The sequence below is a fragment of the Fukomys damarensis genome, unplaced genomic scaffold (genome assembly GCF_012274545.1).
Source record: "Fukomys damarensis isolate Sample0158 unplaced genomic scaffold, DMR_v1.0_HiC HiC_scaffold_5, whole genome shotgun sequence".
In the NCBI taxonomy this organism is placed as follows: Eukaryota; Metazoa; Chordata; class Mammalia; order Rodentia; family Bathyergidae; genus Fukomys; species Fukomys damarensis.
The window spans coordinates 24,080,892-24,106,370 of NW_022900917.1; the positions used below are offsets into that span (position 1 = coordinate 24,080,892).

At 34.7% G+C, this 25,479-nt stretch overlaps 1 protein-coding gene across 1 annotated transcript; it reads left to right on the forward strand.

The window, feature by feature from the left end:
* Nucleotides 1-913: 913 nt before the first annotated feature.
* On the forward strand, nt 914-24,885 carry Calb1 (calbindin 1). The gene is made up of 11 exons (XM_010612000.2): nt 914-1,147; nt 1,632-1,708; nt 5,542-5,616; nt 15,666-15,749; nt 15,842-15,898; nt 18,806-18,883; nt 21,169-21,224; nt 21,311-21,350; nt 21,476-21,529; nt 23,606-23,677; nt 23,990-24,885. The coding sequence occupies exons 1-11, from the start codon at nt 1,069-1,071 to the stop codon at nt 24,101-24,103; spliced, it is 786 nt and encodes a 261-aa protein (XP_010610302.1). The 5' UTR covers nt 914-1,068; the 3' UTR covers nt 24,104-24,885.
* The last annotated feature ends 594 nt before the right edge of the window (nt 24,886-25,479 follow it).

The following is a 25,479-nucleotide window of genomic DNA, read 5'->3' on the forward strand; positions in this document are numbered from 1 at the left end:
TATCTAGCTGAGTGTTCGATACAGTAAATGTTAGTAATTTTTCATTGGATGAAAGTACATATAACTGGATCTCTTTTAAGTCAAAGAATATAAAGTTATTAACCTTGCAAATTCTAGTTTATCTCATGTGATGACAACTGAGAAACTATAATGATAATCAGATAAGGTAACTGATGTGAAAATCTAAATTTTCATAGTGACCAGATCCCACCTTCCCTTTGCTGCAGTTTATTTTTTCTAAATTTCAAGAAAGTGAATTTCTAAGATCGCTTCCTTATCTAACATCTTAATATTTTATAATGTAATTCTATTGCTTTCCAATAATAATTCTATTTCAACTAGAACAAGAACAGCCTTAATTCTGCTTTCTTGTGTTGACAATACAGTTCCTATGAACTGTTTTGAAGAAACATTCGAATGATGGTCTTCACAAGCATAAAATTGTGCTTATTGACATCAGTCGATTCACTTGATACATTAATCAAATTTAGACTTTCTGAGCTTTTACCTGATTTTGTCCAAACAAATGCTAAAAAGCCTTGGGGAAATTGCATGCAAACATAATCACTGTTTACATGGCTTTCCCCTTCATCAGCTTTACCTTTCCATCTGAAAAATCAAATCCTTTTTGGTTTGTTCTGCTACAGTATTCTGGAATAAGAGTCACCCTGAGCTAGAAACATGTGAGGGAAAACGAGCTTCTGTTTCAGCACCCAGTTTCTAAGCAAGGGATCTCCCACCACCTGCTGCTTCCTAGACTCCAAAATCCCTGCCCCAGCTAGCTTTCCTGGGAAGACAGCAGAAAACTAGGAGGGAGGGGAAGCAGGTTGGTGAGAACAAGAGGCGGGGAGAGAGGCAAGGAAGGCAGGAGGAGGCGTGGCCGGTTTGGAGCCGTCGGGATAAATATCCGAGAACTGGGTGCGGGGTGCAGAGAATCCGGAGGCTCGCCGGAGCAGAGCAGCACCGAGGACAGCTCCTGGTCTTCGTCCGCCTCCGCCCGGGCGCTCCGCACCGACACACACTCGCACTCTCTCACATTCACACCGCAGGCACGCTCCTCGCTATACAATGGCAGAATCCCACCTGCAGTCATCCCTGATCACAGCCAAACAGTTTTTCGAGATCTGGCTTCATTTCGACTCTGACGGTGACTATCTTGTTTTTAATTATTTCAATACTCCATTCCTCTTTCCTCTTTTGACCCCCCAGAGCTACCTGAACCTACTGTCATCTTTTTCTATTCTTTACTTCTTCCTCTACTCTGCCTAACCCTATCTCCCCGACTGGCTGCCTAGCCTTCAGCCTGAAAGTTTGTATTGCTTGCATGTAATCCGCCGTACACTTGCGTCTTTCTAGGAACGATAATGGTAGGACGGAGACAGCAGGAACTGGGGAGCCCTGCTCCCCAAAAGTTTCTGGGGCCGTGTTCAGCATCCGCACCATCCCTTTTGTCCTCCATGCCGCTAAAGTTTGACACCCCGGCAGGGGAGGTAGCTCCACCTTTGCTGCTTAATCAATGCAGAACCCAGGGAGAGCTTCTCGGGTTGCCAGAAAGGTAACTCTGGTGAAAAGGGAGAGGAGAAGAAGCTCAGAATGAGAAATCTGACACCTGGGTGCCTTTGTCTTTGCAGGAAGTGGTTACCTGGAAGGAAAGGAGCTGCAGAACTTGATCCAGGAGCTCCTGCAGGCGCGAAAGAAGGCTGGATTGGTAGGTTCGAGTCCATGAAGAGCGGAAAAAAAAAAAAAAAAGTCAACCTTAAAACATAAACATGCATGTGTTTTCATAAAGAGCCAGCGGGGCCAAAGGTTTTTGCAGGGAATGTAAACGTTTATTAACTGAGAGAGGTGAGAAAGAACACCTTTCCTTTTTCCAAATTGCACAGTGAGAATAAGAGGGTGGTGGAAGGAAAGAAGGGGGAAGAAAAGAGAGGCAGACAGAGGGGGGAAGGGGAAGAGGAGGGAGGGAGGGAGAGATTAAAAATATGAGGTTTTCTAAGGAGGAAAATTTTAACAATGTTAAATCAGGGTTTTAAAATAGATAGATAGGTAGATAGATAGATAGATAGATAGATAGATAGATAGATAGATGGATAATAGATAATTTTGTGCTTGCTTTAATAGGCATTGAAAGTATGGATAGGTGAAACCCTGAACAGACCATCACCTCTATCACTTGGGTTTGGTTAGGTAATTTTTAACTTCTCTTTTACTGCCATGAGAAGGAAGGGGTAGAAATACATTTCTGCCCCTTGGTGGTCAGGAAACAGATCTGCAGATTAGAAACCTCATTCTACTGCCGGTTTGTCCTATGGCGCTGAAGTTCTTAGGGAGAGGAAAAGGAATCCTGCCTTGCTTGACCCTATTCACTGATGATAGTTGGCCAATTTGTAACCTAACAGTGAGCAAGAATTTGGCAAGAAAGGCTTTCATTTCTGTAGGAGAGGAAACCCCAAAAGTTAGAAAAGTAAGAAATTTAAAGAATTCTATGTATTGTAAATAAGTTAACAAATATTCTTATGGGAAACAATTGATAATATTTTGAAAATAAGCTGTTTGTGGTTTAAGTTATTATAATTAAACATATGACAATTCTTATCATTGCTTTAAGAAAAAATGTTGTCAGGCTGCAAATAAAATGTCAACTTTTAAGCATATGTGATGAACACGTAGAGGGAAATGAGTTAAGAATTTTACCAGGCTATTGGGGTTTATGTAAGTCTGTCTTTCAGAAGGAAACGTTGGGTTAGAGCTTGCTAGATTCAAAGGTCTTCAGCTTTTTGAACTATGATTAGAAAGAAATTTCTACATTATGAATTAAATTCATATCAACTGGGTATATTGCATAGCAAATGACCACTGCTAGTATTGAGTAATATATATACATCTATATATATATAGATGTATATATATGTATGTATATATATATATATATATATACTAGTAGAATGATTTTTGTTCCACTTTGAAAATTATATAGTACACATTTCTGTACAACATATTCAAAAGAATCCCAGTGGACTCTAGACTCTAATTGTATTAAAATGCACTACTACTTTATCAGTTGCTAAAATCATTGGTCAAATTCATTTTAAACCAAATCGTGCCCTAGGGATTGTTTTACCCTGGTTAAATTTAATATAAATCTAAAAGTATAATGGGATCAAATCAAATCAAATATCTTATATACTCTCCACCTTCCTCCCACCTTACACATTACTGTTTAAAAAATTTATGCAACACTGCCATTACAGTTCTATGGATCTTTAGCTTTATTAGAAAAAGAAATTCTCTTCCTATTTAAAATTCTGTTTGGAAAGTCTGATGGAAGATGCTTTCAGCAACCAAATGAGTACATTTAAATTTATTTTTATCCTGGGATTAATACATTTTTTTCAGATTTTTCACCTCTCATTTTAATATTTGTACCTTTATGTAAATAATGTATTCATATTGGAGTTTTATTGAGTTTATACCTTAATTATTTCTTCTACTGCCTAGCCTCCATTTTGAGCTATATGAAGCTCCAATTATTAAATTAGAATTCAATAGTACTCAACTTGAATACAGGCACAAGATTTTGTCAAGTTGCTTAATACCTTATGCTTGAGTATTTTCTGGGTTGTATGGATAGGCTTTGAATAGTTAAAAATCACAGATCTAGATTAAGAGGTTCATATGTTAGACACATGTTTCATAATACTACGCAGCTCATTGCCATTAGCCTACTTCTACATGTTTTCTTTCTTAAAAATATGAAGATTAACCTTATAAAACAGACTTCTTCGCATTTCTTGCCACCGTATAGCACATTTCATTGCATTAAGGGAAACACTGGTTTGGCATGACATATTACTAATGTGAAATTTCAAAACTTTCACCAAGGTGAATGTAACACCAGTGAATTACAACACCCCAATATACTTCTGAAACCACTACCATTTTACAGGAAACATGGTGTTTTATCTTTAAATTTGCATTGATTTGTATGAATCTTTGATGATGACTATGTCTCAAACTGCTCAAAAAGTGGATTTTGATACAACTGTCACCCAGAAATTTCAGACTAAATATCAAGTCTGTAAGTTAAACTAGTCATATTAATCAGTTTTAATCTTTAAGACTCGATGCTTTGTTTTTTGTTTACATAAAGATATGTATAAAAAGTAAAGGGACTCAGTCCCAATGTTGCCATGGAGTTGACACTTTTATTTTCTTATAATTGTTCCTGTATCAAATTTTAATAAATGTAAATTGCAATCTGTTCACAGAAGACTTCTTTTAAGACTACAATTTAATTAAATTGCTTTATTGCTATTTATCACGTTATTTCAACTAGAGTATTTACATTAATTTCAAAGGATTTTATAAATGCTACTCATACTATTATTTAGCCTCAACATAGCCTTTAAGTTATAATAACCTACCTATCCCTAGAGCAAACATGTGCTAGATAACTACCATCTTTTTAGTTATGATGAAAATTGAGACCTTAATTTACATTCCCAAGGACATAGAATAGAATATGAGTAAGGGCTGACCTATTTTAAAATGGCTTTGGTTAATGCAACAGGGCTATTTTAAATAGGCTCTGTTTAAGACTCAAGGGTAAAAAATTAAACTTCCTGAATACCAGCTCTATGTTCAGATCACTAGCTTATAGTTTAATATCTCTCTAATCCGTCAATATGTAAAGGGATTATAAAAGTAATTTAACATATTGAGAGAAACAAGCCAAATGAGAAGATAGCATCCACTGTGTCACTCCTAGACTTGCTTTATTGTACTAAAATATATGGCAGAGAGAATATCATTGTGGAAAAAGTGAACACAAGGCAACACTGGGACACTGCTTCTATGGTACTGTTGGAAGCAAAGGTCACAAGCATAATATCAGTGTTCTAAACTAAGGTCATCAAAATCGTGTGTCTGTCAGTGAAAGTAAAAATTGGTCAAGTCCCTTTTCATTGCACACTTTTCCCAAGTCTTTAATTTTTAAATTTACTTAGTCAATGAATGCCTGTTTTGTGCTGGAAATATTCCTTGCTTACAAATATGTTACTCTTCAACATTTATGTGCTTTGCTTGTCCAAACAAAAAAATACATTTTATTAATTTCCACAGATAAATATTGGGCTGGAATAATAAAAATGTCAGGGGACAAGATAATATAACAATAAAATACAACCTTCAATGAAGAAAGTAATGTTTAAAGTATATTAACAGCCATCATTATATTTAAATTCACTAATGCTAATGAATTGAATAATTTGACTATATTTTCAAGAGATAGCATAATCTGAAAACTAATAATAGACAATAAATCATAATGATTGATTCCAGAATAAGCACAATCATAAATCTTTCATTTGAAACTAATAAATACTGTGTATCATTTATGACTTTAATTTAATGATAGTAGCTCATCATGTATAATTCTAAATGGTTTCAATTTTAGCTTCTCCTTGCAGTAATTTATTAACACCATCACAAGTATAACTGCATATTTTTTATAAACTTCTACCTGATCTTATGTAATTTTAGGAGTTATCACCTGAGATGAAAACTTTTGTGGATCAGTATGGGCAGAGAGAAGATGGAAAAATAGGAATTGTAGAGGTAAGGAAATTATGCGTTTTGTCTGATTTAATAAATGAGCTTCATTACTGAAGTTGTATCCAAGTCAAACATGATAGGGAAGACTCATACAGAGAGTTATCTTCCATTCAGAAATACGAAACAAAAAATTTAGAAATAAAATTGATGCTAACAGTTGACCAAATCCAGAGGCTAAACAAAGTATTACAAAACAGACTCTACAGAAATGAAATGGTCAACGTCTGGTCATGTATCTGTCTGCTGGCATCAGTTCAGTTAGAAGAACAAGTTACCAATTTCTGGATGACTGTCCATCACATTATACTATTCACTTTCCCTTCCATACAAAGTCAAATACCCAATTCGTGGTGCTTATTATTGTTTTACAGTGTAGATTTTTCCTTTGAAATTTAAAATTAAACATTTGCAGTCCCTATTATAATGTCAGAGCAAAAACAAATCTTTATTCTGGTTCTAAAACCTTACCTTAAATTGACATGTACCTCTAGTAAAAACACAAAAACTTGCTTAACTAAAGGGAGTGACTATTTTATGATGTACTATAGGTACATATTTCCTTTGGGTCTCTACAAGTTAAAACTATGGATGTTAAATCTAATCTTTTGACAGTGACTTTTCCTTTTGAGGGAAGTTTGTTTTTTCTGTGATTTAAGGAAACAAAACTCTAATTATGTATCCATTCTGTGAAATAGCTGTTGCTGCCCTTTTTCCTACTTTTCCCAACTCTGATAGTATCTCAGATTCTGTCCTTATCTCTGCAACCTATTAGAGAAATTTAATGGAAAGTTTTGCCCTGAAAATAAATAACATAATATTTTAAAATATGCAAATCACAATCATAATTATGTTCCTCACACAATGTTCTCAGTATACTAAAGTATGAAGTAGTCCAACTCTCAACAACTTATATCTTGGAGTTAGAGAACTAACCTGGTTTTCAAATAATTGATCTTTCTTATTAGGACACTTGTGATACTGGTGTGAAATAACACCTTTAAACAGCTACCACAGATAGAGTTAAGGGAGAGCATACTATTATTATCTCTATAATTAAAAATGTTCTCTGGAGTATACGTATTGCTCTTTGCCTGTGTGTAACTCATTACTATATAAAGAGATAAAAGTAATGGGAGTTACATATTGACACAGAAGCCAGCTAATCAAGATATGAAATCATCAAGAATAATAAAATCAATTTTAAATGAACATAAATGACATGAGACAAATCTAATTATTCAAAACTAGTTTGAAAATCTGACATCAGTGAAATTTTAGGTGGACTACTTCAAAGTTTGTACTTTCTAATTCTAGTAGAGGAAAGACTTTTTTTTATCTGTTGTTTTTATCTATGTCGCCTTAAAGGACTCCAGTGAGCCCAGCTATTTATTGTTTCAATTCTTCAGTGACCCTAGGTTGTGTAGTAAAAACACAGACCACATTTGTGTGCATTTTACACTTTTAAAAGGACAAGATGGAGGAACATATTCTGAGTCCAGGTTTTACTACATATGACACAGTTTAATTTTGTATGACTTATTATTTGAGGTTTAACATGAATGAGAAGCTAGGTATCACTTCACAGATGATGTCTTGGTGATTTAATGAAAGATGTTTATTTCCTTACAAGTTTGAGGTGCTTGAGATAGAAATTGTTGCAAGGAAGAAAAGATTGAGAGGAAAAACGAATATAGTTAATAGAAGAGGCTAAAGAGGGTAAAGTGGACTGAAATGAAGAGCTGAGGAACTTTTATAGAAACAAGAATAAGAGTTTATATGTGTGTGACATTATATAAATTATAAAATGTTCTCAAATAAATTATCCCTTTTGATTCTCATAACAACAAAATAAAGGAAATCTAAATATAAAATGAGGTCCTATCCTATAGTTAAGGTCTATCCTATAGTTAAGTAAACTAGAGTTATAGTTTACTGAAAAGTCAGTAAAATTTGCCTAAGCTCAAAGAAAGAGTAAGAAACAAATGTCTAGCTGTTAGGACATGGACATAGTCCCCTAAAGTACTGTGTCTATTTTTTTAAAAATAGAAAAAAATTGCATGTTTTCTCCATTGAAAAGAAAGAAATTTCAAGTGTCAGTCATTTGGTTACTTACGGCAAAGCTTTAAAGTTAGCCAGGTTAGAGATGCAAAAAGTGCAGGCGCTTCTACATTCACAATGAGGTTACATCTTGATAAACCCATTACGAGTTGACAAACATTACAAGAAGAATATGCATTAGGGCATTTAACCTAACAGACGTCATAGTTGAGCAACACAGTACTCTGTAGACCTTTGGTGACTGGCTCTCGGAGCTGTGGGTCACTGTTACCGCCCAGTGTCACAAGAGAATACGCTACCATACATTACTAGCCCAGGAAAAGAGCAAAATTCAAAGTACCATTTCTATTTAACGTGTACTGCTTTTGTATCATCATAAGGTCAAAAAATCTTAATTTGAACCACCCTAAGCTAGGGACCTACTATATCAAGAAATTATTTGGGCAAAGAATTTAAAACATGAGTTAGAAAAAACCTTTCAGATCAGTTTAAGCGGGAAGAGTTTGAAGAGAGAGAAGTGAGACAATTAAGAACGGACTAAAGGTTTTAATGTTGTGGGATATGGAACTTTTTGCTAAATGGAGCCTTTGAGAAGATCTGGCTAAAATTCCTCATTTTAAGGATAAAGAAACTGAGGCCCAAAAAGGTTGAATTATATGTTTGAGATGCCACCAGAAAGGAGTGACAAAAGCTGTATGCAGACCTAGATTTGCTTCTGATTCAGGAACTCTTTTTTTTTATAAACCTGATTATCAGCCAAAATATAGGAGAAAAGGGCCTGGCAGGCTTCACTGAAGAGAATTAGAGAATGAGAGAACATGGAGAAATTGCCACAGTAGTTCATATGCAGGTGATTCAGTCTAGTGTGGTTAAGTAGGAGTTAAGAAAAAAGAGGGCCTGAAAAATCACTTGGAAAAAGAAACTGAAAATTGCAAAAATGTGTAGAAAATGAAGAAAAGGTAAGCAGAGAATGCCTGAACTATAATGTGCCCTTTCGTGTCACCAGAGAGTTGTATGAAATAAAGTTCATCCTTTGTTTTCCCAACTTCATACTGATATTCCTACATATAAGGGACACAAATCATGGCCAGCAATAAAGAAAAACAAAACACAAAGCTTTCTAAAAAATTATAATAATCCCCCCCCCCAGTTAAGTACAACATAATGTTGGTGTTCAAAGGGAAAATAAGTTGGATTTACTTACATGTTGTGCCCAGTTGATAGTTACACTCATGGACTCAAAATCTAATTAAAGCAAACTAATTTCCATGCACTAGCCTACTTCCCTTTGCAACTGATTACATTGATTTAAAAACCTGAAAATGCCGTGAATAATTTGTAAAGTTCTGTTAAGAAGTTAACTGACATTTTCCAACAACATGCATTTGCTACCAAGAAATATACAAAAGGGAGAGTAATGTGCAGATATGATTTCTTCTAAACTTAGTAATTTTATGACTTTAAATAGACTTAAAAATTCATGCAAATACAGTTCAGTAATAACAAGATTATTAATGTGAACTTAAAACAAGAGCATTGAAATTCTGAGATAATTTAACAAATACTATGGCAGTCAAAAATGTTCTAAATTTATATAGACTAATAGCTTTATTGCAAAGAAGTCCAATTAAAGTAATTAAATAGGAAGACTTAATGATTTATTGGGGAATGGAATTTTCTTCTCTAGGACTCATATGAAGTACAGATATTTCCTTTAGCTGGATGTCAAATTTATAAGATTTTCTGGATTCCTTGGGTAATGTGTAGGAACCTGCTATCCTCTCTACTTTAAATATTTCTATCTGTCCAGGTCAGTGCATCCACTGAAAAAATAGATCCAAAAGCTATTTTAATCCTAAAACTGTAACAACCCTCCCAGGGAAGCAGCCACTGTTCTAGCCATTTCCTTTTTTTCTTCCACAATGGAACTTGAACATGTGAGGTTAGCCAGGGTAGATGTAATTTTTCAATACAGACTATTTATCTGCCTTAGAATTTGAGAAAATAACCGACAATAAAAATCTCATTTTAAAATTTGCTCTGCATAGATTTTCTAATGATTTATTAGTAAAACTATTTTGATTGAAGATTTTAATGGAGAGTGATGAAGATTGGGGTCAAGGATCTCATAAATCAAGAAAGGTCAGGCTGGGGATTTAGCTCAGTGGTTTGGTGGCCTGCCTTGCAAGCATAAGGACCCGAGCTCAATCCCTGGTACCAAAGAAAAGAAATTGAGAAAGATAGACTGATTTTTTAATCTATCTACAAGGTAAATGAAAGCAGGCTGTTTATGTTCTCTGAACTTCTATTTCCTTAGCTGTAAACAGAAATGAGTATTATCAACTTCATATGGTTTTTATGAGTGTTGACATAAGATGAGATAATACTTGACAGACAAATATCCTGGCATACTATAAAAACTCAAATAAATATATTTTCTATTATTATTAAATATAAAAATAACTTACCTGAAAATGTATGCTACTCTGTGTTTCAAGCCTTTTCTTCCCACTTCTTATATAGTTAGTCACATTCAAATATTTAAATTCAAAAAGCTTTACATTTATGAGGCGATTAGTTGCCTTCCACATTTCCTGGACTCGGTTCTCACTGGGTTCTCTAGTTCCCAGGTGAAAGAGTGAAAGCTTGGGTAATGGGTGCTGGAGGCAGCAAAAATGCACACTATTGTGGCTAAAAGTTAGGAATCGTGCTTCTAACGTATTTCAAAGTATTTCTCTCTGTCACTTATATCTTTAGTGGTTACTTTGTGTACACTCTTCTCACACTTAGTTTTTAGCTTTATCACTGTACCTATCTCCTGCTTTTTATCAGTAAAAAAAAAATGGTTTAAATCATCTGTTTTCCTGTCAGTTTCTTACTGGTAGTGGCTGCATATCTCTGGCCACCAGCATGCTGGCCTAGTAGTTAGTAGTCCTATGAGGCACAATAAGGGATTTCATTCAATTTCAAAATAAGATAAGAGAGATGGAGGGAGAAACCCTGTTAAGGTGGAGTTCCACGGGAGGCAGATTCGAGTGGCAGCATAGCACTTAGGAGGACTATTAGCACGCTCCCTATGGAAGGGGAGTAAGGAGAATAAGACTCGAGCAAAAGAAGATGCGAGGCTATGACTCAACAAAGATTTCAGCTGACCCTCCAGTGAGCTCTGAAGCTGGCTGGCCTTTCAGAGGTTTCTCAGTGAGTAGGTTGGGCCTCTATATTCCCACGTGGATTAGTCACAAGCTGCAGCTTCCTGGGAAACACATACACTCCCTCAACTGAGGACTCTGGGAACTGAGACCTCAACAACACTCCAGAATCTGTAGAGAGCTCTGGGTAGCACATCACAGTGTTCACTCAACCCCTTACCCACAGCCCAGTAAGAAGGTGTTTGAATTATATCCAATGGAGCTTTACTGTCACTTATTTACAGTCTATGATGACTCTAGACAAATCGTATTTTTATTCATTTCAGTCAATAAAATATGTACTGGAGTTTGTGCAGTTGTTGGGCAAACAAATCAGCAAAACATGAGCTTTATTCTCAAGGAGAGAGGCAAGTAGAAAGAAAATATGCTTCCTCATTCTCAGTCAATTCTTTGAAGTGACCTAAGGGATTCTGTTTGTGGCCACAGCTATCTACTTTCCACTCACCTCTTTGATATTCCCTACCCTCTTGAAACCCATAAAATTTTGGGAGTTCATAAAAGAGAATTCATAAGAAGTAACCAAAAATCTTAGAACCACAGTACTTGGTATTTCTCTGGATAGTCACGACTGAGAATAAAGTAGCTCTATTTAACCTCATCTGTAAGGGAACTTCAGCATTTTGGAGTCATGAACTTACACCTACAGCTGGAGAATGACTGTACCTAGATAGCAAATTTGAAGAGGGATTGGTATGTATTAACAGTAGGACCAAAAGACAACACAAGACCACCACACTGAAATGCATCTTAAAACAGGATTTCTTCTATTTCCCTATAGCTGTACCCTATTCATACAGATTCATGGCTTTCCTTTAATTGCTAGTTTTCTTATAATAATATTTTTAAAGTTTAAGACTCATTTCTAATGTTTGTAAAATAGGATAGTGTATATGTTGAATATAATAAGAACAGTTTAATGATACTAAAACAGAACAAATATATTGCATATAGATGCAGTCACTATTTTTAATAATTAAAAGCAATACCAAAACAGCATAGACAAAAGGAATATGCATTTACTCTAGACATGAAGAACAATTTGACCCACTCTATATCTGACATTCCAGAGATCTCGGAATTGCATGAGAGTTATGCAAACTTTGATTTATGAATTAGTGATGGTTAAATTTCCCTAACTTTACATCTATTCATTACTGACTACTTTACTATTTTTCTGTTTTTATATATTTGGTGCATTTGGACAAGTATAATTTTTAAAGAAAAAAACATCGTTTTTGTTCAGGGTAAGGTATTAATTATATAAATTCTAGCAATATAGAAAGTTACAGCAAAGATCATAAAAATACTCACTATCATGTTAAGTCATACTAAGAAGGATGTTTAATGAAGAAAAGATATTCACCAATCCACAAACACATATTTTCACTGGGTGGTTGATCAGAGGTTGCAGACTGGAATACACGGCCGGGATAGTGGTGAGGAACCGACAGCACTTGTGCTGCAGTGAGCATGCAGAGCCTTCTCTATCTGCACAAGGACAAATTACCCCAGCAGCCAAGCATCAGATATTCAAGTTTAATTGTAGAGTTGGCCTTTGTGATAAATAAGTGGGTTTGGGGTTATGGTCTGGGCACTCAGTCTCTAAAAGATTCACCATTACTGTCCTGGAAGAAGTCCACTAAAAACTTAAAAAGTTACATACCAACAAAGGAGGAAACTCAGCTTATTGGGAGGCTGAGTCAAGAGGATTAGAAGTTTGAGGCCAGCCTTGGCAATTTATTGAGATCCTACTTCAAAATAAAAAGTAAGGCCAGGGATTTAGCTCCGTGGCACCATGCCTGCCTGGCAAGCACAAGGTCCTGAGTTTGATTCCCAGTACAAAAAAAAAATAGCAGTAAAAAGCTCTGGGGATGTAATTCAGTGGTAGAGCTCAGTGGTAGCCTAATAGCTGGAAGGCTCTGATTTAATCCCTTGTACCACTAAGTAAAGGAAGGAAGAAAAAGTTGGTATTAGTTACTTCCTGTTTTCCAATGAACACTTTTGCTTATCAAAACCATGAAATAACATGGTAGACACCCAGCGTCACACAGAACTTTTGAAAGCATACATTTACCAACTAGCTCAGTTGGTCAGCTTGTTCCTCAAAATGTCTGCCTCTGACATATTTCCTCTCTGACATATTTCCTCCCTCTTTGAGACTTACACTTCTTATTTTCTTCTCTTTTGGTCTCTCCTCTTTACTGTATTATTCTTTCTTCCCTCTGCACTTCTTGAAAGTCTTAAAAGAAGTTTATTTAAAACACCTTCAGGAAAGTATTATTACAGGCTAGTGAGGGCTGCACAAGACTTCAGGGACATGCTGGTGTCTCCGTCCTCCGCAGGCCTCTCCGCGCCCAGCCCACCCCTGCCACTCTCACTCCATCTGCCTCACTGCCCTTGCCTTTGGTGAAGACGTACTCTTTGGGCTTCACTTATATCTGGCTACATTAATAATAAAAATCATTTGTATCTACTTTTCACCTAGCATCCCACCTTTGAGGAAAAAGGTGGACTTGATCAGGAAGATGGTGTTTTCAGTGTCTGGAAATATAGCCCATATCCAAATTATCTTGTCATATATAAAAATCACCAACAAATGCACTTTTTTAATTCCAAGACTGAAGGAGCAACCACTCGGTTCTATTGCTTCAAAAGGCTTTTTGCTTACTTAATTTACTAAGAATTATCAAATAAAAGTGATTTTCAAAGTCAGCCAATCACCAGATTAAGTCATTCAATCTTCGAGCATCCTCAATTCAAAAATTTGGATTTTGAATTAAATTGTTTCTGAGGTACAGAATTTTATGATTCAACAGTTTAAAGAAATCAAAGATCACAAAAGAGGCCTGAATTTAGTAAGAGATATAGATCACATACACTGTGTTGATATATGGGTTTATGAATGAAAAGTTGGTTATATTTTTTTAAATTACTGATAATAATCTCCTATTTCTACCTTCTGGATATATTATCATCTACCCACAGTATTGGCCTTTACTTCAAAATGAGATGTTTTCTGACTGGATCACACTAAACATCCTAAGAAATTATTTGAGCCTTTTCCTTGGTTTCATCCCCATGTGTAAATCCTATAATCTCAACAGCTTTAATTTCAGATGTTATTTCAAAGTCTCAAAACAAGGTAAAGAACAGATTACATAGATATGAGGAAAATGAAATTGCTTGCACAGAAGGTAAAATGATACGTAGAGGTACAAGATCCCAACAATGAATGTAACTGTACTGTATCCCTAAAATGTACCAATAAACTCAATTAAAGCTGAAAAAAATTAAATTTTAAATTTTTAGTAGACCTAAAAGGATGCAAGTTTAAAAAAAAAAAGAAAAGAAAATATATGTAACCCTTTCCTATAATTCTGTGGAAATTTAGGATGTACACTGAGCTTAAAGTTAATCTAGACTGCAGGTTCTTGGCCTAAATTCCAGGGACGAGGGTCTGTATCTCTGTGTTTGGGGGAATTCCTCCACTTCTGGAAAGTTGATTACGTACAGGGTGTAGAGGCTCATTTTGTTTTTAAAATTTGTTGGTACATTTTAGGTGTACAATACATTGGATCTTGCACCTTTTCATGATGTAACTTGGTTCTTATTTTTTTTCCCATTCTCTAGCCCCTAACCCCCTCTACACTTCCCTATTTACAAAAATATTGTTTCCATGTTTTTCCTTTTCTCATATTTTTTCTTTTGCCTTCTTACCTTTCCCCTACCCCTCCCACTTCCCTTACTCTTTTAGACCTTTTCTTCCTGTTTAGCAATATCAATTATACATTTGATCCTTATTTACATTTTTAGCTTTTTAATGGTGAAGATACAGTGATTCCAACAGAAGATGATTTGAACCCAGTACATTTAAGAGACATTGATTTTGCCTTCAACTCCTTATTTTAATGATGAGGATATTGAGGTCCAGAAATGGCTGAGGGAGTTGCTGGGGACCACAGTTCATTAGCAACTGAGCCAGAAATAGAACTCACATCTGCTGTGAGGCCATCAATCCAACTCCCTCCTCCTCTGCATGCAATAGATAGATTATATTAGTCTTAAAATGGGATCTGGAGCTCTTTTTTTCTTCCAAAAAAAGTACTGAAATCATGAAATGAGACCTAAGAGGAAATGTCATAAAGTCACACAATGAAGATCAAAAATTAACCCAAGCCATGGATTCCAGCCGTGTCTTTTTAGCCGAAAACAATAATGTGAGAACTAACTTTGCTATTACTGTTCAGTTTCTCACTGTTCATTGGGAATTGTCTTTCTGACATTCTTTTTACTATTTTTCCATTTTCTTTGGTTTATCTTCCCTTGCATCTCATAGGAGGTGTTTTGAATTTTAGAAATACAATTTTTTCCTTCCTTTTCTCTACATTCATATTTCTCAGTTTTGTTTCACATAAAGTTTGTGGTCCCTCCGTGTGCTGTTCTGTACACTCTGAAAGTAACAAGACCTCTCAGGCACGGAATACAAGAAGAGTTCAAGCAAGCAGAGAGAATCTGCTTGTATGTACAGCAGACAAGAAGTGGCCCTGCTGCCCCATCTCACTGAGCACAGAGAAAAGCACTCAAGGGCACAGGAGTATTGGAAGAACCACAGCAACCCATCAGAGCAAAGTACCAGGAAGGGAAAGTCAAGTGATGTTTTTCCTCTCCTTCTTTTTTAGGCAATAAACTGCTCCTAGGGAACATGTTGGAGCAAAACTAAGCAGCAGGTGATGGCAGAGACTTGTTGTCAACCACATGGTTTCTCTCTTTTTTTATCTTTTCCAGTTGGCTCATGTATTACCCACAGAAGAGAATTTCCTGCTGCTCTTCCGATGCCAGCAACTGAAGTCCTGTGAGGAATTCATGAAGGTAGAAGAAACCTGTCTCTTTAGGCAACATTGAAGAAATCAGAATTGCTGGCTTTGTCTTTTAATTTGGTTTTTCTTACCTAAATTTTACAGACATGGAGAAAATATGATACCGATCACAGTGGCTTCATAGAAACTGAAGAACTTAAGGTAAGCAAATAAAAACTTACATTAAGTTTTTTCCTTTACAATGCAATTCTGAACTGCTAAGGGCTTCCTAGTTTTCTTTAAAAACTTCCCACAAAAGAAACTGGTGTGGAGCAAAGGCACATTTTACCCATTTTTCCACATGCTTAATGAAATACTGGATCGAGAAAGAGATTTCAAGTTCTTTCTTGCAATTCTGTTCAGCAATTTGAGGAATTAGCATTTTTGTGGTGTACATAAATTGTTATAAAAGTAGGTAGATGAGAGAACTATACATAAGCCAAGTAAGTCACACTTTTCCACTGAAATTTGAAATTTCATTTTATAAATTAAGTACTTATGTAATAGACTTCATTTCCAAAAGAAAGACAAATTATGGGATTTTGTGCCAGACACTTCATGTACATGATCTTATTTAATGTTTGCATGGGTTCAATAAAATTAGTATTACTTGATGATAAAAGGATAGAGAGGAGTTAAATGATCCACCGAAGGTCAAATGGAAATAAGACGCAGGGCTGCAATGTTTAAGATCAGACTTTGTCCACCCCCAAAACCCATAAGCATGCCTTAAAACCTACAGCTTTTTGACAGCAATAATATTTACAAAATCCAAAATTAATTAAATTTTTGATGAACTGCAACTTTGAAAATTACCTCATAAATTCGTTTCTCACATGGGTACTTCAGAGGTGATTTGATTCAAAATCAAAGTTACCTCAGGGCAAATGTCTACATCAGTCTATCTAATGTTTTCCATCTTGAAAATGGGAGTAATGATACCTTCTTCTCAAATGTATCGGGAAACGCAAGTGAGATTTGCACTGGAGAAATCTTACTTATCAGATTAAACATGAATTCAATTTAGGAGCCTTTCAGAAATGTATCTTTTGTCTCATTTCCTCAAAACTCAGTCTGAATGACCCAATTTGACCTTATAATTAAGTAAAAGGGAAGCAGCTAATATTTATTGATCACCTGGATATGTACCCATATGTGCTTAAATCTTATTTTAACATTTAATCCCGCCCCAGAAAATTTGTAAGACAGTTATTATCATTTCCAGTGTATAAGGAGATTCAAGTTCAGAGCAACTGGATAATTTTTCAAGATTACACAGGTGCTAAGTTTGGGTCCAGCATATCTAATAATGTTAATACTTTTCCCCTACAGCCCACATACCTTCCAGGTTTGTTCACTGAGAACTACTTCTGCCCCTGAATATGAGTATTAAACTGTTTTCCTGATCATGGCTCAACATGGTTGCAGGAATGCACATTTTTAGAGGTGGAACTGGGACATTTGCACAGTTGCAGAATTGGTGAACCATATTCAACTGCCACCTCTAGAAAATGTAAACATTTTTAGTGTGAAGTTACTGGCAACCACGTCTTTTACACACATACAGCTTTGCAACTACAGCCCATAAGGTGACGGTGGAGCTATTGTGTTTTTATTCTTTTAGGCCAAACAATTCTTTTAAAAATTCTCTCAGTTCAGAAAGAAACTTTAGCTCATTTCCAACACTGACCTCAAAACATTTTAAAAGCCTTCTTCTTTGTTCTAAATTTTATTCTCAGAAAGAGTTCTAAATAGAAGTCTTCCTCCCTGGGGAATTTTTGAAGATAACTTAGCATTCTTTTTTAATAGATCTTTCAAGGAAGCTAATTTTAAGATCCATAATAGAGTACAGCATCTCTTGCTCTCAGACATGACTTTGAATTTTAGTGTCCCAAGGTTTCTCCTAGGCTATTTTTATGACCACCATTTTAGTCTCTGATGAGGCTTTTTAACCCAATTAATCTCTGACAAAAGATTGAGTCTCAAAAGGCTCAAAACTAAAATTCACCCCACCACATAACTTTGAATTCTCCATACTTCACTTCCTCATTTGGAAGCAGAATGTTTGAAGTGAAAATAAACGTATCAAACCAAAGAAAGGTCTCTTTCCTTGAGAAAAGTGAAATCAAATCAGTCCAGCCAAATTGGTACTTTGGGAAAGAAGATAAACCACTACTGAACCAAAGAAACCCAATGCTTCTATAATAACTGTGTGGTTTCCATAAGTGCATTAATTCATTTTCTGAGAAAATTTAAAAGAGTGGTGAATGAATAGCACTGGACAAAATGAGAGACTTATGCTGAAGTACTACACTGTCGTTTATATGGCAAGATTTGAAAAGCTTTTATTTTATTTATTTCTCTGTTAAAAAAAAGAAAAAGATAAACTCACTCCTTAATTCCAACTGTTGAGTTAATAATCATCTTTTTTCACTCTTCCCACATTAATCTCTATTTCAGTGTCATTCGTGTGTCTTCATGGGTTAGATGTGATCAACTGTTTGAATTTGTATGGTCAACTGAAGCATGAAACCAGGGATTCTTTGGACTGTGTCACAAGTAGAAGCTAACCAGCTGCTCCTCAGGAGAAACAGGCTTCATACTGTGTGTAAATACAGCACAGGAGAGAACAAAATGTATTTAGAATTAGTTAGAGTTCCATCACACAGTGCAGAGGTTTAGAGACAGGCCCTTATATTTCTTACAGAAATGCTTTTGGTAGAAAAACATCCATTGAATTGGCTGATTTTTAAAGTTTGAATTCAGATTCCTATACAGTACAAAGTCCAGATCCTTCTTTAATTGAAGTTGTAAAAGCATAATATAGCACAGACTGCTACCGACTGTGTCTCAGTAAAAAGCAGATATTGCATATGTCAAAAGCAGCTTTTTTACTGGAAAGTTACGAGAACATGGTTTAGTCTTATTGCTAAGGTCCTCTGTGGAAAGGAGCTAGCCCTACCCTCTAAAAGAGGCTTTCTGTGCATTTCTGGTACGTTCTGTTTCAAGGCATCTGAAATGGAAGCAGACATCACTGCTGACATTTATGAGTGTTCTTTGTCTTAACAGAACTTTCTGAAGGACCTGCTAGAAAAAGCAAACAAGACTGTTGATGACACAAAGCTAGCTGAGTATACAGACCTAATGGTAAGACTGATCTTGAAAAGATAATAGCCAAGAGCTCACAAAATAGAACTGTTTTCTTGCTTATTCTCGAGGCTACACAGGATGAACTAAACCATGTGGGCACAAGCTATCATTTCATTTGAAAGCTGAAATACTCAAGAATGCTCACTTTATCAGACATTGGCTTTAAGGCTCAACTGATGACCATTTCCTTTCCTGCAACGCTACGTGATTTTTACCTCTCATAGGTCTTATGACTGTACATTACATTTTATATGTAAATTATAGATTATGTCACCTCAAATTCACTTACATAGAAATTCTAAATTCATTTTTATCACAGCTTTGTGTATCATAGACTTTTTTAGAGTTTAAAGAGAACTTCTAGCTACTTTAGTCATTAAGCCATTTTAAATGGTTCTCTTTTCCTTTGAGTTTCTGTTACTGTAAGATATTATATTGGCGCTATGGGTGAGAAAATCCAAACATACTCTGACCCTGACACTTTGGCAAATATTGTATCCAAGCTCTATCGTAGAATGCACATCACACAGTCAGGAAAATGCCTTTACACACAAGCTCCTACTGTTTTAAGGACAAATGAGCAAATAAATTTATGAGGTTCTAGACAAAATAAACCATTGTCCATGAAGTTACTTTATTCTAAATAGGTGAAGTTTGCTCATTTTAACTCCAGTAGATATAGAGATTTATATATGATCTAACTAATATTAAAGCACTGTGAATTCTTATCTATGATTTAGATAAATAACCCATACAGTCTAGCTGTATGTTATAAAAGTTACTGCATTGCATTAGATTGCTGAAGAAATTAGACTTTTAGTTACCTTGAGAAACAATCTTTACAGAGTTCAATTGCATTTAATGTAGCTAACATTTACTTTAGGCCTCCTGGCCTACTTTGTGTGGAAAAACAAAAACAAAACTCTAGATTTATTATTGGCTTATTCATCAAACAGCGATATTTATTATAAAGTGGGACTAATTTTATTTTTAAGAAAACCAAAAAGATTTTTTCATGTTCCTCTTTAATTCCTCATTACATTTCTACTTACAATAGCATTCACAAATAAATGGGAGACTTTCTTGCTGTGTGTCACCGTGGGCAGGTCTAAGTTCTGAAACTTTGCTTGGTTACTTTTTTGAGGGAGCGAATAGAAAATAACATAAACTTATCAATTTTATCTAAAGGTATATCTATGAAGCAGCCTTTCAAAAACTACTCAGATGGGAGTTTTCCCCTGTTGAATTGGCCTGGCATATCTGATTAAATGCCATAAACCAGTTCAAATACAGGAAGCAAATTAATTGAGAGCTAATTAAAATTTAAATATATAAGTGAGGAAATATTTCCCTGTGGGCACTAAACTGTGATCTAGTTGTTCAGTGTCTTAGCAGACAGTATTACAATATTAGAATATATGATCAATGGACAAAAAGTGATTTCAGTATAGGACCCTGAAAAAATCTGCTTCCTACAAAGAATTCTTAGAATCTAAGGCCACAGAATATCCTTCCTTTCCTCTTTAAAAAGACCTCATTAAACCTATATTCATTCTTACCTCAGCACATTCCTTTCTTCTAAGGCAAAAGTAATGCTACTTTTTTACATATTTCATACATTTTAATGTATTTCATATATACTGCTTTTTTATCCTATGGCAATAGTTGCTCTTTAAAAGTGTGACTATTTCACAAATATGGGTACAAACATGTTTATAGTTGGACGTATCTCAATGTATGAGACATCTACAGTAGAGAGCTAGGAGCTTTACTATCTACTTCCCAATGGAAGGTAAAACAATTCAAATTCGCTCCGAAATTTTATTCTTTAAGGACTTATTCATGTTACCTGCCTAGTGCTTTTCTTTGCACTATTTTGTGCTCTAAAGAGGCAAATGTTTGTTCTCACACCATCATCTGGAGAAGTTTGGGCGTGTTGCATCCTGGAGTCACCATCCCTCCCACATGTTGATACACATTCAAAATATTTGCAAGAAAAATGAGTTATAGTATTCTGGAAGCCTTAGTTAAGACCACTGTTACTCTTTTTCACTGCTCCATATTGGACTGGTGAACTTTGTCAATTGATACATTACAAAATTGAAAGTATACTTTGAAAGTTTTAAAACGTGTTAGTATCTAAAATTTCACTGTATATTTAAGAATTTGATAACAAGCTGCTTGATATTGAATGTTTGTATTTATTCATTAAATTATTCTGCAATAGCTAATATTTTGTTTATATTCTTGGAAACAAAAAAAACCAAAATTTTATTTTTTAGCTGAAGCTGTTTGACTCAAATAATGATGGAAAGCTGGAACTGACTGAGATGGCTAGGTGAGTTAGGAACTATGGTAATATTATTAAAGTAAGCTGGCCCTCATCCCAAAACCAAATCTATTAACATGTTTTTCTCTTCAAAGGTTACTACCAGTGCAAGAGAATTTTCTTCTAAAATTTCAGGTACTTGACTTTTTCTCCACTTTAAATATTTTCTTTGAAAACTTAGAATGTGGGAGATTTGGGTAGAAAAATAAACTAAATATAGTAGTAGCATTTTAACTTTTGCTCTTTTCTTTGTCTTTTAGGGAATTAAAATGTGTGGGAAAGAATTCAATAAGGCATTTGAGTTATATGATCAGGTAAAAGTTTGGTCTTTTTTCTTTCATTTTTGTTATGGTAAAAACACCTACCCTCTGAATTTTAAAAGTGTAAGATATAATATTGTTCACCAAACAATGCTGCATAGCAGATCTTTAAAACTTATTTATCTCACATAATTGAACATTTATGCCCTTTCATTAGGAGCTCTTCATTTGCCCTTCCCAAACCCTGAAATAAAAAAACAATCTCTTCTCTGTCTCAATGAGTTTGACTAATTTGAATACATCCTATAACTATGTGCAGTATTTATCCTTCTGTGACTGACTTATTTCATTTAGCAGAATGTCCTCAAGGTTCATTTGTCTTGATATATATTTCAAGATTTCTTTTTTAAGGTTAAATAATATTCTGTTATACACACTTATGTAGATAGATGATAGCAATAGATGGTAGGTAGGTAGGTAGGTAGGTAGATAGATAGATAGATAGATAGATAGATAGATAGATAGATAGATGGATCCACTTATCCATCAATGAGCATTTAGGTGATTTCCAAATTAGCTGTTGTGAATAACATAGCAATGATCATGTAGTGGTAATATCTCTTAGAGATCTTGATCTTTTGGATAAATACCCCGGACTTGAATTACTGAATCCTATAATAGTTCTATTCTTAACTATTCTAACTTTTTGAGGCATCTTCATGCTGTTTTACATGGTAGATGATTCATTTTCCATTCTCACTTACTGCACAAAGGTTCCCACTTCTTCACTTCTCACCAGCGCACGTTTTCTTTTGCTTGCCATTCGAACAGGTGTGTTGTGGTGTCTCATTGTGGTTTCAATTTGCATTTCACAGGTTATCAGTGACATTGAGCATCTTTTCTTGTAGTGGTTGGCCATTTTTACAGCTTCTTTGAAGAAATAGTCAAATCTTTAAAATGATTATTAGGATTTTTTGGCTACTGAATTATAGATGTTTTTCACGTTTTATTCTTTTTATACTATTGTAAATGGGATTTTCTAATCCTTTTTAGGTAATTTGTTGTTAGCATATAGAAAGATTAATTTTGGATGTTGATTTTCATATTCAGTAACTACTGAACTTGTTTTTTTCTAGAATCTTTATATATTTTATAAATTAAAAATCATATTACCTACAAAGAGAGACAACTTTTATGTGTTCCATTTCTGTTTGAATGCCTTACATGTTTTGCTTATCTAAAATTTGATCCTTGAAATTCTGAAAAATACTCAATAAGGGAAAATAAAAACATAGTTCATATTTTTAAAAAAACATGAAAATAAAACAGGAATTAAGAGGTATTATGTACATGTACCAACTCCACACAAAGAATATAAACATTACATACTGCAAACATGTACTGATAAAAACTTTTAAAAATAAAGAAACATCGGCTATTAAAATTATACAACCAATGAATTATTTTCATGGGAATTGTATTATGTTATATCCTCATTGTACACACCTTGTCTCCAATACTGTACTATAATTTATCTGCTGTGAGGCTTTGAACAAGGGACCAAAATCTGAGAGTCAATTTCTTCATTTGTAAACAAGAGATAATATTCACTTGCAACGTGAATGAAAATAAGCTAGGGTAAGTAAGATGTTCTGAAGAAGCCTCCCACATGGCAAACTGTGTGTGTAAGGAAAGTCAATGATGCCAGTAGTTCGTGTCTTTGGTTTCTTCTTCCAATTGCTCCTGGACTTGGGCTCTATCTAATAAAACTGTCATCTCTCCTGAAATCAGGCCAAGTCTCATGAGCTCCTTCAGGCCTCAGTGTTACCACTTGTCACAGGAATACATAAGACTACTTACTCCAATTGGAGATAATATTGTTAATAGAGTGAAAATTAAATGTGAAAGTACTTTGAAAAGCTCAAATTACCTTACAAATGTAAGGTGTTGTCGACTGACCTGTTTTGCAACTTTGAAGCAGCTAGAAGTGTTGAAGCTCTGGTGTAACAGGTTAGAACATCTGCCAACACCCACAGGAGATTTTCTGAGCATTCCACTGTTTCCATTTTACTTCATTCCCTACTACTGTGGATGGAGTTTGTTGTGTACTGATTGTTTCTCTTCCCCTAGGATGGCAATGGATACATAGATGAAAATGAACTGGATGCTTTACTGAAAGATCTGTGTGAGAAGAATAAACAGGTAATTTAGTTACTATATCTCTTATTTATCTTCTTCTCGTTTCTGCAACCCCACACGCACTTTGGAAATAAACTTTAAAATTTTATAAATGAGTAGTAATTTTAATTCTTAAATTGAATTGTTTATGGCTAAATCCATGTGTGATAAATTTCTTTACAAACCATCTTGTGATTATTCACTTTTGCTTAAGAATTTAATTCAGCTTTTTATGGGTTGATATAAAAGTAGTTTCAGCTCACATTTTATTAATTAATAATGGTTAATTAGCTTCCATATTTAACTGCATTACATTGCCATCTATGTTCTATACAGGATCTGGACATTAATAATATTCCAACATACAAGAAAAGCATAATGGCTTTGTCAGATGGAGGGAAGCTGTACCGAACAGATCTGGCTCTTATTCTCTCTGCTGGGGACAACTAGAGTTGGAGTCACAACTACTTGCTAGTGATACATTGTATCTAAAAAAAAATAACTGTGCACTATAAAGGAGTAGGCTGTATTTTCTTTTATATCTGTAAATTTTACTGCATATAGGTAATTATCCAGGATGTGTGGCACATTCTTTTCTGCTTGTTTCTATACTGTTTGTAATGTACAGTTTTTGTAACTATATGATTGAAAAGGAGAAAGTCATTATTTAAGCCAGTCAGTATACCCAATTAAAAATAACCTGACATATTCTTACTTTTATAAATACAGTTGTCCATGAAGATTCCCCTGAAATTTTTCCCCAGGATTAATCTCTAAAATTCTAATCTCTAATGTAAAAATGCACATTTATCACTGAATTTGAGAACTATATGACAAAGCCAACCAAGACAATCATAGGACTGTCCCACAAAGTACTTCTATATTTCCAAATACTAGGAGAAATGTGCATTTCTAATCTAAAATAGTCACCAAAATACCAATAAACAGTTAAGTCATGGCTTTATGAAGTTAAGTTTCACTAGAGATTTATTATTAATCAACATGTCTACGGCTTGAATCTATCCCAAACTATGACTCAAGTTGATGTGACAAGGGAAGGTAGCACCAGGTGGCACAGATCTGATTTTAAGTCTGTTTCTAACAAGTCTACTGTCAGAGTATGACTTTAATCCATTTTCTATTTTCATGTGTTTCAGATTATAATTATTCTGGTAACTGCTGTTTTATGTCATATTGTGTGTAAGCTCTGATTAAATTTAATATGCTAAGTATCTTGGTGTCTAGTTTGTATACTTCCTGGATTTTTCTTTCTACATAGAACTGTTCATTTCACCAAGGGTATCTGCTGCCTCTGAAAATATTTTTTTCTAGCTATAACAACTCTATTTTTTACTACATAATTGAATTTTAATGTAAAATTCATAGCATCCTGATTACTGAATGTTATATCATCAATACTTTTGTGTATTCTGTGGATTCTATATTTCATACTGAGATCAGCATTCAAAATAGTTCTATTTCTATCTGCAAATAGTTTCAAATCAGTTAAAAATAGCATCTGAAGAGAAATGCTACTGTAATAATTTATCTTATCTAGCAAAGGAGATTCTAAAACCTTCTTTGGCACACATCTAAGTCAGTTTCACGTATTGTAGCTAGAATATCCTATCCTGGTGATAGTTGACATGTAATAGATGGTGCTTTTATATTCTCTATGGAGCAAAAAGTAATTACAGAAATGTCTGTGTGGAATTTATAAAGTTACCATTTAAGAGTTAATGATGTTTCTGGGTCAGCTTGAATGTTCCAAGTCAACATTTATTTTTCAATTCATAAAACTAACAAAAAATATGAGCTCTTTCCCT

Coding starts and splice junctions, on each gene's coding strand:
- Calb1 (XM_010612000.2), top strand. CDS start 1,069: ATGGCAGAATCCCACCTGCAGTCATCCCTGATCACAGCCAAACAGTTT. Junction 1,148..1,631: donor GCTTCATTTCGACTCTGACG/GTGACTATCTTG, acceptor TTGTCTTTGCAG/GAAGTGGTTACCTGGAAGGA. Junction 18,884..21,168: donor CTGAGTATACAGACCTAATG/GTAAGACTGATC, acceptor TTTATTTTTTAG/CTGAAGCTGTTTGACTCAAA.